Below are 14,850 nucleotides of genomic sequence, written 5' to 3'. Positions count from 1 at the left end.
TATGGGATAGGCCTACTTTCCAAAAAGTTTGCACACTTCCACTTTGTGAAGGTCGCGAAACTTGTTGGTAGGAAGAACATATTTACTAGTAGAAAAGTTTGAAATAAAGTTACTTTTTTGAAATAATAAAGGTAAGAATTAACAACGAATGAAAAACATTATATATAGAGTTGACATATGACCTTTAATGGTACAATGACCTTGTTCTTAAGCACAGTGTTAGGCTGAAATTATTACGTACTCTCGTTGGATTCTCGTTAAGTTCGTAGAAGGGTAGAGAAAGAGTGTTCTTATCAGCTTCGCCGCGCCTCTACTCCTGGTCCACATGGTCGTAGGAACAATTTGCTAACAACGGTGTGTTATTATTGCTTCCTGGAGGCGGGAAACATTACTGATAACATACGAACTTTTATTATAGGTAATATATAAAGGCTTAAAACGTACGCCTCTTCATATTTAGTTGTTGTTTGAAGTTTCGAAATGAATTACACTGTTATAAAACACTTAGCAGGCTTGGGTCGTACCAATCAATAAGCCTAGCCTACTGTGCATTAGAGTAAGGGCTTAAAGATTACAATCGAACGAAATAAGCTGTTTTGCTCGACTTGCGTTTTAAAGTTTATACTTAATAATATGGGTTTGGTATTTCCTGTTTTTTTTAAATTTTACTTTATCAGATTTGTTTTGGTTATTTTTATAATGTGTATCCTGTATAAAACTAAATTTGTATGTATGGTATAATATTGTATACAAGTTGGTTCCCTCTATTTTTATCCAGACTTGACAAAGGTATCGCCTGTGACTGTGTGAAACTAAATCATACAATTTACAAGCAACAATTGCAGAGGGAGAAAAATTCACGGATATATTATGTAGGCACGATTTTTTGCTTCCATATAAGAAAAAAAAAATTGTTTAAAAAAAAAATTGGTACATCTATAAAAAAAACGTGGTAGAACAGCTTGTTAATTTTATTAGTAGTAATAGAATTAAAGATTATATCATTGTAAAATTATTTATAAATTTAATTTAAGAGTTTTATCTATCTTTCCCAAATTTATTTAAACATTTCAGAAGTTGATTTAACATTTTAAAATCTAGGATGATATATTTATTCCCACCACAAAATGATGAAAAGTATTTTTTTAAACCTCTTTTTTTTATAAAATCAGTTATTTTCTTATTATTGGTCAGAAATCATCTAAATGTTTAAATTATTATTTCTGGTTAAAGCCTGTTTTCCTGTTGACGTTATTTGACGCTATCGTCGTTGATCGTTAACAGTTCAACGACGATCGTTTGAAAACGATCAAGTTGAAATGATAACGATAGCGAGTACCTTTTCCTGTAAATTGTTAACATTTCAATGTTTACGTAGAAGATCGCCGATTATTGTTAACGATAGCGTCGATTAACATTGACAGGAAAAAAAAAACTAAACTAAGTTACACACTCACATATTGAGATGTGTGGTTGTAAACCTGATGTGAAAATTAAAAAGTTGATCATATGTAAATAGTTAAGACATTCCAACCCATGGTATTCAAAAACGAGATTTTGAAAGTGGGACATTCTGTTGAAAATGGGATGGGATATAAAGCCGTTGGTCCTGTGAACATACAGTATAGTGCACATTAAAGGACTTGTTACACTATTAAACAAAGAGTATGGGATTTTCTCCTGGTGTGCTGATCTGGTAGGCCCTACACTGCTGGATGCTGTGTGTCCATGGAGGGCCGTATGCAAATTTCCTCAGTTTCCAGTTAAGCTTGAGGACCAAAATAAATACATTTAACAATTAAATAGTCGCCACACAAGCCTCAGTGGGAAAGGATAGTAATAATTTAGCTCACCACCATGTACAGTACCATGAAATAGTCATTTGTCGTAAGGTCCAGGCCCTGATGGCTCAATTATGGGTGATATATCATAGCCAGTACACTGTAATAATGATGTAGAGTGCTGTTTAAATGTTAAAATTTATAGCCATTATATTATATATATATATTCGGTATCAACTCTTAATTTGGTTTTCAAAATATTGTATTTTATTTTTTTGTTTTGTCGTTGAACATTTTGAAAATGGCATATTTTTTGGGATTGAATAGAACTGTAGTAAGACAAAAAAGCTAGTAAATTTAGGGATTGAATGGAACATTCAGATGAGTTGAATGGGCAGTGGGACAAAACATCACAATTTGGAATCTAGGGAATTTGTTATTGTTTAATTCGTGGAAAGTCTTATGTTTGCCATGTCATTATTGCTCACTGTTTCTATGTAATACAGGATCTATTCTTGAAACTAACATTTACATGCTTTTTTTTTCTGTTTAGTCAGCATGATAATACATTAAGTAAAGTTTAAATTCCTGCCGTTGATTGTAGCTGGCCTACATTCAAATTTACTACAATTTATAGTACAAAATGCTTGTTGTACCACTAGGAACATAATGCTAAAAATAATTTAAAAGATAATTTTCGTTCAAATATAGTATGTGTGCGCTTTGTTAAATTTGATCTTTAAATAATTTATTTAAAAAAAACGCTTGTTTGCCTTTCAGTGACACATGGTAAAATGTCATCATTAAAAAAGCAGTCTCCGAAGCGGTCACTACGATCAAATGTGACAAGTCCACAAAGGAGGCGTGTTTTAACAAAAGTAAGTATTTATTGATATAAGTTTGCAGTACACCACGTATATTAGTTTTGTTGAGTTTTTCGACGTTTCGATGAATATGCTTTGATCGTCCTCAAGAGTGAAGAGTGAAACATTTTTAGCCATTTATTTAATTTTGCCTTATAAATTCTTCTGGCACAATATTTAAAGTAATTTACACTATTTTTACAGCCAATTGGTCGGTTTTTGGTCCTGGGAATTAGTCAATAAACTGTCCAGTCTCAATATAATATTTGGAATGCACTTTAATCATGCATGCATGCCATTCTCATGTGTTGGCAATTGAGTTTGAACGTAGTGAGCCCTCTTTTGTTGGATAGCTTATTTCTGGACAAACTATTAATTTACCATTTGTTGGAAGCATTATAATACTTATTAATCTATCTGCCATTTCTAAAGTTCTGTCTACACTATCAAACTAGTTTGACACAAAAGTGTGATGTGCTCAAATGTATTAGTGATATGCCCAAATATGGTAGTGATATGCCCAAATAAGTTGGTGATATGCCCAAATATGGTAGTGATATGACGTCATCGAGTCCATTATGGGCACATCACATTTTGTTGTCACATAAAGTTTGATAGCGTAGCCAGAGCTTTACTTTCAGTACTGTAACTATAACCAGGAAGATGTGAAATGAACATTTAATTTTTGTTGCATCTCCCTGCTATAACCTTTAAATTGAAAAAAAATATTTATGTAATGTCTCGTGATTTTTACATGTAAATTTTAAATTTAAAGGATTGAAGGAATTGTGTCAGAACTTTGTTTTTTCTGGCATTTAAAGAATATCATACAAATAAAAAGCAGAGTAAACAAAGTGTAAAACTAAAATAGATGCAGTAAAATAGTGAATCATACATAGACAATTAGTGGATTAGTTGAGTATAGAGTTCTGCAGTGTAACGTCACAACGGTAGATGGCGCTGCGTTCAATGCTATATGTTGATAAACACTATTGATTTGTGTTTCTATCAAATTATGTATCTTAGCTTGATTTTTTTAAACCTAAACTGTAGTTTATTATTATTATTAAAATGTTTAGTGATCTTATGAAATTTTAGTTTTGAATTAGTATTGAAAATTATTAAGTTTTAAAATGACTACTTCAATAAGCCTATTCCAAACCATTGGTGAACTAGGAGTCACTCAGACAGGTTGAACGCATTTTTTGGTTGGCTACCGTCCACACAGCGCCACTTACTGTCGTGACGTTAGCACCGCAGAACTCTATACAACAATTACTCTGTAAAGAATAATAAAGGATTTTTTTTGTATGCAGACTCCTACCTGTAGCCTCCAATGATGTTAATTGAAAAAGTGAAAGTTTAACTATCTGAATGAAACTGCAACTTAAATGTTGTTTGGTAAACACAAAGAGAAATAAACATTTGTATATGATCATAATATCCTGTTTTGTATATTTGCCACATCAATAAAAATGTTTGTGCTGATACTGACTACAGTAAAACAGTTTTTGACCAAATAGCAGGGCCGTAGCCACCAGTATGGTTGGTAAGGTTTCAACCTGACCACTATTTCACAGAGGCCTTCGACAACCCAGTGGCTTGAAAAACAGAGATTGTTCCCTTTTATTGCGAAAACCGGACCACTTTATTTCTCGTGGCCACTGCATAGTATACCTTAGTCCACAGAAGCCTCCGTAACATTTTGGTACTTTCGGTAGAAGATGTTTATTTTGTGGCTGTTTTGAACTATAATGTGTATCTATCGTTTATTGTACTTATATATAACTTTTGGTTTTTAGTTTAAATAAAAGTTTGTCTCTAGAACATGCAGGTAGTATGGTTCTAGGCCTTGTAATTTATGTAAAAACACCAGGCCTAGCATTGTTGGTACTTTATAGAATTGACCTGATAGTGTCCCAAATCATTCTTGGTATCATGTGGTATTGTTCCAATGTTATTTTGCACAGGTGTCGCTTCGTGGAATCTCCTTTGTTGTTATAGTTTCATTAGTACATCAATACTAAAGTTAGATTGTAAGCATAAGTGGACTGTTCCATTATGTTATAGGGGAGGTGAATTTAAATAATAGCATTCATTATGAGGAAGTTTAATAAAGTTTGAAACCGAGTAATCTTGTTCTACTTTGCTTACTGTTGCTGGTACTCTGTTTTATTATCTAAGTTTTTTGAATAATACCAGTAAGTTTCCTATATTCTTGAATATCATTTTGGTATATAGTTACTGATTGACAAACAATCGTGAGTATATTGCATGCATACAAATTTTATATTAATAATAGTTAATACTAGATTAAAGTTAGCGAATACATTTAGCGTTTTTCTTTCATTAAAAAAGACATGATAGTAAGCATGGTGTATTTTTTAAGTACTTCCAAGTACTTTTGTTTTCCTTATATAACCTCTAACTAGTCAACCTCACAAAGTTAGAACTCCCTTTTTGTTGCCAAAAACATCCATTTATGCAAACTTATTTTGCGTATTTGACGATTGTTAAACCTTTGTGCTCAGCAACAATCTGCTAATTACTTTTGTTTTATTAAAATGGTACTAAACGTTTAGTAACTACACACTCCATCCATGGTAAACTACTAAAGTCGCCATTCAATTGACTTGTAGTGTTGTTATAGAATGACTTTATCAAATTTCAGATTTAAACAAACACAACATTTATATGGTTAAAAATAAAATAGAAAGTAACTCCATCATGTGATTAATAATGCGACCATTAAACTCTTATTCAATCGTTATTCTGTACAATGGAAATAGTGTTTTGTTTTTAGACATTTAACTAAATATAGAGTCTCCACATAAATTTTCAATTGATAATTGATATGTTTCATTCAGGGACCACAGTGTATAAAAGTTTGTTTTTCGATGGCAAACATGACTATAAATACTTGTTTAGCTGTAATTGGCAATTTGGGGATATTTTGTGAAATTGTTCTTTATGAATATGTGTAAAAATAAGGTGTGTTACCAGGGTCACAGGAAAGGCTGTGGCAGGGTTGCATTAGGAACTTTAAAAGTTCACACCTAACAGAAAAGTTCCTATTATGAACAAAAGAGTTTAAATATTTATTTTTTATTTCAATATGTTTTACATTGCATATCAACAATTACAAAAGTTCCTTTTCAATGTGTTCGATACAGGAAGTTAGTTGTGTTAAACTCTTCTAAAAGTTTGTACAAAAACTTCCTTGTAAATTTCGCAAATTTGATATTTGTTAACCAACAGTTTATTGTCATTAAAACCTCTTTACAGTACCTATAATCAGTTTATTTTGATACATGTGAAATTAATTAAAAGTTTTATTTTATCAAGGCATGATCCTTTAGATATACGACTTGCTTCATCTTACTCTTCCTTCAAATTTCTGCTCAAGAACCATCTTCTTGTTTAGTTACTTCCTTTTTCCTATCTTTTCTTATGAGAGGGCCAATTTAATTTAATTTATTTATTTAATTTTTTATTCTAAATAGTTTGTGCTTTATTTTATCTTTATAAATTATATTTATTTAAATTTAATTTTTATATGTTATGTCCTGTCATGTATTTCTGTGAGGGTCCCTAATGATTAGCTTCGGCTGGATGGACCACCCTCGTAAAATATTGTTGAAATAAATAAATGATCGAGGAAGAGTCCATTTTCTTTAAAACATTTTTTTGTGGCTTCTAGATTTTGTTTATCTTGTCTTGGTTAATCATTAAAATAAAGTTCAAGCTGTTTTATTGTTTCCTGATTAAACGAAACAGTAACTAATTCTAAATTCTGTTAAAGATTTCTGTAGTGCTTAGTATTCATTGATAAAATGATTCCTCCAGATAAATTGCTTCCAAACAAAACATTCTATATCTTTAACTCTCTGCACATTGACATCGTCAGGTAAAATTATTTATTGATATGTATGGTATAACAGGAAAAAGATAAAAATTGAATTACGCCCTCAAACAGCACCGATGATGATAGCATACGATGATCACCAATGATTTGCAGACCACCGAGAGATGATCCCTTGTTGCAATTGTGGCACATCATAATAATAAAATAATATATTATATTTTAGTATCACACACCATTGAATCTGAATACAATCTGTTCATTGGTGTAAAATATTGAATTTTAGTACTTTACTGATAAAACTTTAATAAAATACAATAGAATACTTAGTTTTCTGTTAAAAATCACTTGGAAACCCCAAGTTGATAAAGTACAAACAAAAAAATCTTCATGAAAGGTGTTCCTGTTTAGATATTAAGCTGCAAAAAGAAAGTCTGTTTAATAACTTTATTTTCTTTCACATTCAATAACAATGTGTGATTGTAATTATGAGATCAGAAAAGGATAAGAATTAAAATACTTCAGTTTTAGTTCCTTTCTGTGCTTTGAATGTTTAAACTATGTAAATATTATTATTAGACTATTATACAGTATTCGCACTCCCTTTTCATGTTCTTCCCCTACCCACCTATGCGTATTGCTGTCGTAGCATATTGAAATATAATTTGTAGAAAAAAATAAACATATTGAAGAATCATTAATTTTATTTTTTATAGAATATTGAACCAAGTGAAGGCAGATCGCTCAGATTTGCAAGAAATTCACCCAAGAACTCGCCAAAGAATTCACCCAAAAACTCTCCTCGTAGGGAGTCACCGGTCCAGAAACCAAACCAGGACTCAGGTAATTACATATATTTTTCTTATTTCATTTTATATATTGTTGTAATTGTATGGGTAATTACTATAACATTGATATTCATTCATTTATTATTTTGATTACTCTTTGTCTTTACTTTATTATGTTTGTTATGATTTTTCCAATTACTGTACCACTTTGAAAATCAGTGCACTAGTACTGAAAGTGCCTGCAGAATAAAGAAAGAATAAATAAATAAATACAATACATACAGTATTCATGACGCCGGTTTATGGAAGTATTTGGTTTTGGTGTGTTTTATTTGCATCTCAAAATACATGACATGGGAAAATACATAATTACACAAATTCAAGTTAAAAAGTTAGTCTACTAAAAATATATCATACATAATTTCAATCATTTTTAAAATTTTTCTTCACTGTTATTCAAATTCTTTTTTGACAAATCTCTTTTAATTGCACTTAACTACAATTTAAAAATACAATTTAAAAAGTAAAATAAAAAATCAGACTTAAAGATGCAAGGAAAGCCCATGAAAGTCCTTGTTATAGGACTTATTTCCAATGGGGTCCTTAAGAAAATAAGAAAATTTAAACAGAAGACATACAAAATAATATAAACAGCAAACAGAACAAAAGATATTTTATATTGCTTCAATTATTATCATTATCATCATAATTATTATGTATGTAGTGCTTTGTCTTTTTATAAAATATATACTGAAATATGTAGCACACACAGCCAAAATATGGCTTCTAGATTTATTGTAGGCCCATGATAAAACATAATTATAGAGTTTTCTGAAGTAGGCCTACCGAGAAATGTTTATTTTATTTTTGGCTGGATCTTTCCAAAACTGTAAAATATAATGGTATATCTGATTTGGCTTGTTATACCAAACTTCAAAACATTCTGTTTGCTGCCATCTATGTTTGTATTGTATTGATATTCCAGGTTCGTTAATTTAGTTGTTGGCCACAATTACTTTGTATCCTGGTTGTAGTATGCAAAGTAAATAGGGTTTGTATAATAATGGAAGGCAACTCTTGTTTTATTTTAATGAATCGGCCAAATAAAATTATTCACCGCTTATAAAATTACAATACAATGGTTTTAAGTTTTAACATGTATTTTATCTCTATATTAATTTTCATTCATATCCAACAGTGAGATTTAACCACTTCGTACAGAATGGATTAAAAATATTAAACACAAATATTCTTTTCTTTGAGAGTTTGTTGTTTGAATGTGTTTGAAAAAGTAGGGCACTATTTACTGAGTAGAGTAGTGAATAACTATTTTGTCCAATGCGCTCAACGCTCGAAAATTGTAAAAATATACTTGATCATGCAATGCCACTTCAACCAATCACTAGACAGAAATGTTTGTGCTTGTTGTGTTTTTTTACTTTACTAAAATATATATACGTATTTCAATTTAAAATTGTATTCTTTTATATTTTTTTAAACCCTTAGATGTTCATAATATATTATTGCATATTAATTTTTCTTGAAACTGCAGTTTTAGTAACCTCACCTATTTCTGTTTTGGCCATGAAATTAGTAGTGTGTATAAGTTCAAGGCTTTTGTATCTTATGTTATCAAGGTTTAAATAAGATCAAACAATATTAACTTTTTTTAATATCAGCTGGTGGATGGTTTTCATAATTAAAAAGAAATGCATGTTTGGTTTGACCTCATGTTGAAAGTAACACACTGCAAGTATTTGACCAATCACTGCACAATGGATGGTCATCCCAACTGTCCACTCAATTGCGTTGCCCGTCCTGGCATTGCATCCAAGTGGGAACCAAGCTTTAGGGAGCTAAAATAAAATATAATTTAAATAAAATAGTTGCAGATAGGAAATACAGTATGGACAAGATTCATTCAGCATTCGTTATCAGATATCTGTTCTCTCTACACTATCAAACTAGTTTGACAAAAAGTGCCCAAATATGGTAGTGATATGACCAAACATAGTAGTGATATGACATCATCATGTCCATATTTAGGCACATCATTTTTTTGTCACATAAAGTTTGATAGTGTAGACAGAGCATAATGATCAAGGTATTTTGAAGACCTTATTTGAAGATAAAACAGAAAAAAAAATCCTTTTTCTTATGATTCATGTTTTTAAAAATGAAATGAGCCTGCAGGTGGTATTGCTAGCTTGATCTAGTAAATTATCTAACAGGGTTTTTTAATAAATTTAAAATAAAATAGAATCAAATGTTTAAACAAAAGTTTGAAAGCTTTGCTTAAGCTCTGTCTACACTATTAAACTTTATGTGACAGAAAAACGTAATGTGCCCATATAATGTGCCCATATATGGACACGATGATCATATCACTACCATATTTGGGTATGATCACTACCATATTTGGGCACATCACTTTTTTTTTGTCAAACTAGTAGTAGTTTTTAGAGAAATAGAAATTTCTTCACTAAATTCAAGTTGAATATTTTTTACCATGAAGGTAAAATTAATTTTAATGTAGTTATAATAAAATAAGAAAAAAAATAATAAATATATTTTCAATGAAATAAAAGTTTTTTTTCTTCTTGATATGTTATCAAGAATCCAATTAGTTACTTGATTAAATGTATTGAGTGCTCTCTTACTAATGATAGTTTGACACGTACAGTCACAAAATGAATGTCATTGCAGCTATTCAGTATCCTTATAGTGATGTTTACGAAACTTGAATGAATCCCCGGTTAACTCAGTAATTTAATAATCATTCCTTAACAAGTTTGTAAAGGCTGTCCAGTTGGATTTAGCAGCATGTTCTAGGTTTTAATTTTTGTAAAAGTTTAATCAAATTAAACTGAAAAAAGCCCCCAATGTTTTACCTACCTATCAAGCCATACCTGATTTAATAATTAAGAATAAACTATGCTCACCATATTCCAAGTCAAAATCAACAGTATTGTAAATTATCAAACCATTGGATGTGACATGATTGGAAGAATATACCAACGTCGTCAATGTAGTGATGTAACTTTTTTTGTGGTTATCACATAATTAAAGTAAACTCTAGTCATATTTAAATAAAGATACCAGAATGCATTGATATGATCTGAAGGGAGGGTGAAAAAAAAATGTTACCTCGATGTAACATTATTTTTTTGTCAATAAGACGCCAAATTTCCTGGTAATTTCATTTGTGTATTATATTTCAATTTGTGTTATTTCAAATTATATAACACCTAAATAGATTCCTGTCGATTATGGGTCACATGATATATTAAATTAATTGTACCATTCCACTCATAAACATTCATTATTTATACAGTATACTATTTGAAGTAATTTCTCAACAAATAAAATAAATCATTATCAATATTTACTATTTTCTAGTAATAATTTTGTTCCATGAGAGTATAAGGATAATTCAATTCACAATTCAAGGCTCTTTGAAAGTAATGAAATTGATTGTAAATAATATATATTTAATATCTTTTTACCTAAAAAGTAGAATGACTAAAATGTAGCATTTTTTTTAAAAATCAAGTTGGCCGTCTTGAGTAGTGCAATACTTCAGGCACAGTGATGCACTTTTTTTACCTTTAATTAACAATTTTTAGGCAGGAGAATAAGTTTTTTTCAAACAGAAATGGGTTTCAATAAACTTATCGGCAAGAACTGTTCTTAAACCTTCTAAAAGTTTCCTGTTTTAAATTGTTCCTCTTTAAGTGATCAATAAATTTGTCATAATCATATAAAACAAACGCAGTATTCTCAACTTTAAGCTCTGTCTGCACTTGTGTGATGTGATGTGCCCATACTGTATATGGACATGATGATGTCATACCACTCTCATATTTGGGTATATCACTACCATATTTGGGCACAACACACTTAAACTAGTTTGATAGTGTAGAGCTTTAGATGTAACAACTTGGTACTGTAGTTAAATTTCTTGCGAATCTTCAATGATAAAAACAAAATGATACAATGTAACCAACAATTAGCATAAGAGCAATTTTAGTTTTTTTCTGGTTCTTATAAAAACAAGTGTATACAAAACGAATATTGATTTGTTAGTACGCTACGCATGATATCTTAAGCCTCTCTGAATTGTAAAACATTTGAGATCAATCGGGCAAATGGACTTGTAAATTTGAGGATATACATTTGCGAATGCAAACTCCATCAAAGTCTGTCCTTCTTGGCATACATTTACTAGTTAATTTCTACAAATTGTAAATCGGCCTTGAAGTCTTTCTATTTTAATAATTTCTACTTTATGAGCAGGATAGATGTGGAAGTAGGTGGAGTCGGTAAAATAATGTCTGTATTCACAATTTGACGAGGTTTTATTGTCAAAGTGATTTGCATGATAATACAATTATTCAGACAATGGTAGAAATACTCATCACAAACAATTATACCTTTGTACTATGTACATTTAATGATGCTTTAATCGGTTTTCATTGGAAAAAATTATAATATTTTAATCATAAAAGTTACTTTTTTAATATTCACTTTTTATTGAAAGTAGTTATGATGTAGTGAAAATATTATATGAAATTAAACATTAAAATTAATATTATTTCATGGCATTATCAAATAATAATTTATTGTCGAAAATGGGATTTTATTTAGAAATTAAATATAAAACAAATAAATGTATTCTTAACACATGTAACTAATGTATAATCAAAGCACCGTACAACAGTTGTTATATTATTTGATATGAAATATGACATCACAATGGCAGGTATTTAGAAAAAGTTATGTATTTTTTATATATATACTGGTCCATATATAGTTTGTTAAAGTTTTAAATAATTCTGTCTATAGAATATCTTTCATATTTTATGTTTTTAAAATTAAAAGTTTATACAAATCAATTAAACATGACTGGCACTTGTCATACATATTCCTGTTGGTATCTTTTAATATACAATGTTTGTTTTATTTTTGTAAAAAAAAAGTTTGATAAATCAATCAAATTCACTTTTTACCATATTTTTATACATGTTATTAGCATAAAAACATCTGATTTGTATGTTAATACCACATTTTCAGTAGCTATAAAGTAAGTTTCTAAAAGTATAAAGTTACCACCCCTCTACCAAAAATGGAATCAACTACACTTAGTTATTACTAAGTTATTATGTCCATAATTCTTTCTGTGCTGTAGGGGTTTTATACAGCAGATGGATCATACTATTAATGTTTGTTCTTTGTTGAGAGGGAGTAACAATATTAAAACAAGTGGAAGTTGAATAGTAAGCCTTTCAACAGGATAATATAGGAGATTAGATAATTTATTAGTAGTGGTAGCAGTGGAGTAGTTGACTCCACAAAGAATTTGAATCGACGAGGTGAGTAAAAACAGTTTGATTCTGGTATTGATTGTCACTGGATTGATTAAACTTTGCAATTACTATGCAAAGTAGGTGTGTTTACTATGCAGTACGTAATACCAAAGTACCTGCACTATTCCATCACCAGTTTGTTGTTTTCGCTTGTTACTGAATTAGAAAGTTCTAAATTGTAGGCAATTTATCTTGGTGAAAGGTTTTCTGACAAACTTGAATTCAACATAATATAATAATTGTAAGTTGTGAATATTAATAATGGATTATTTAGCAGGTGGTTTAGGGGCTGAATACAGTAGCTAAGGAAGTTGGTTAGTCAAGGTTATATTCGGTGTTAGGATGTGAATTTTTAAAACTTTAAGCATAAATATCGTGAATATTTTTTAGCCCAACAGTAAAAAATTGTGTTGGTTACATGGATGAGTGGTTAGCAATAATAGAGTAGAGTTTTTGCTTGATTAATTAAGCTGTGAAAATAAGCTGTGTCGAAGCGTACACATGCACGCAAACACACTTACTCCTCCTTGTGAAAGTAAAGTTCACTAATTTTTCTCAATATGGCCGAAGAGTTAATAGCGGTGGAGCTGCATTAGTTAACGAAGGAGTACACGACGACATTTAGCAGTGTCTGTAACGTAAATACTAGTCATTATCATATTCAGCGGTAACAGCCAGCAATGTGATTGTGTTTGGCTCATGATGTGTAGCTTCTTGCAGTGTTTAAACCTCCTGTAGAGTAGGGTACTTAAGTTAGTTGTGTTGTGTGTGAAATCTTTAGCCGTGGAAATTGAATTTTTAAAACTCATTAGCATATTAATTAGTAAATGCCTGGTTTGCGGTTAATATGGAGATTGTATGTTTCGTCAATATTGGTCTGATACTGGCACTTTATATCTGTTTTGTTTTCTAGTTCAACATTAACTAAGTAGTTTATTTTTGTCCATGGTATTATAGTTAAAGATATTAGTAAAAGAATTAGTTTCTTTTTGTAAAAATGATTTTGCACATCAATCAATCACCAATTTTTAATCTATATTTAATTTATTTTCTCTATAGGTTTTTATTTTATTATATTATTTCTACCATATTTTTTTAAAATTTTTTTATATATCGCTTTATAATTCAGTAACTTTATTAAAATGAATCTGCTAGAATTGCCAAGCATGCCTTCTGGATTAACAAAAAAAAAAATATGCGATTGCGAGTATTTTTAGGTGTCAACAAGTAATGGGTGGATTATGTAGAAAGAATAAAGTTGTGTAAAGTGTGATGTGTTGTGCCCAAATATGGTAGTGATATGCTCAAATATGGTAGTGATATGACATCATCATGTCCATATATGGGCATCACATTTTTTTTGTCACATAAAGTTTGATAGTGTAGACAGAGCTTAAAAGACAAAGATGCTTTAAAGTAGGTGTAATACTTTGAATATTGTTAAAAAAAAACTTATTTAAAGAATGATTTTTTTTTCTTCAAGGTCAATAAAATAACCATTATTTTATATTGCAGCTGAAGTTGGCAATTTGATAACTGGTTTGGCAAAAAAAAACTATTATTTTATAAACACCATAATATGACTATTTAAATTAGCAGTTTTCTCTATTTGATTAATAATACAATACCAACTTTCTTTTTTAATAAACATTGTTTGATTGAACGTGGCTCATAATTAATAAAATATTCACTTTATACTTATTATAATAAAACAGCTGGTTTGACTTGGTATTTTCAGTTCTTTTGGTAATAAAAATAAATAATAATTATGCAGAAATAGTGAATATAACTGCATGACATTTAATATAAGAAATTCCATATTGATAGACTGAACAAATTATGTATTATTTTAATGCTATATATATAGCCACCACCAAATCCAGAGAAATGTTTGTTGTTGTCTAATTTAAAATTTATATTTATGTAGGTGTGGCACGTGGTGTATACATTATATTTATCAGTTATTTTTTAAAAATTCTTTTCTGAGTTGTATACTGGGGCCTCAACCTTTAACTGAGAGTGTCAAAAAGGAATAAAATAAAACCTTAACATTTATTACAAAATTGCGATATTATCAGTTGATATTTGTATTAATTTGATTTTTTACTCATTTAAGCTTTTTTTACTATTATATTTTACTATTTTTTCACAATTTATTTCCTTCATATAATTAAAGTATCAACATACAGT

General features: G+C 29.8%; 1 protein-coding gene across 3 annotated transcripts in view; it reads left to right on the top strand.

Moving 5' to 3' along the window:
• The window catches only part of LOC144854803 (uncharacterized), a 49,423-nt gene continuing 34,573 nt past the window's right edge, over window positions 1-14,850 (top strand). For all 3 annotated transcript variants that reach the window (XM_078712790.1, XM_078712791.1, XM_078712789.1), the window contains exons 1-3: window positions 1-131; window positions 2,562-2,659; window positions 7,223-7,349. In XM_078712790.1, coding sequence (XP_078568916.1) covers window positions 2,576-2,659; window positions 7,223-7,349 — 211 coding nt within the window. In that variant the 5' untranslated portion in view covers window positions 1-131; window positions 2,562-2,575. The remainder of the gene's footprint in view (window positions 132-2,561; window positions 2,660-7,222; window positions 7,350-14,850) is intronic.

Source organism: Antedon bifida, chromosome 10 (genome assembly GCF_963402885.1).
Source record: "Antedon bifida chromosome 10, ecAntBifi1.1, whole genome shotgun sequence".
NCBI classification, from domain to species: Eukaryota; Metazoa; Echinodermata; class Crinoidea; order Comatulida; family Antedonidae; genus Antedon; species Antedon bifida.
The sequence above is the reverse complement of the archived record's forward strand: the minus strand, read 5'-3'. Positions and strand labels throughout refer to the sequence as shown.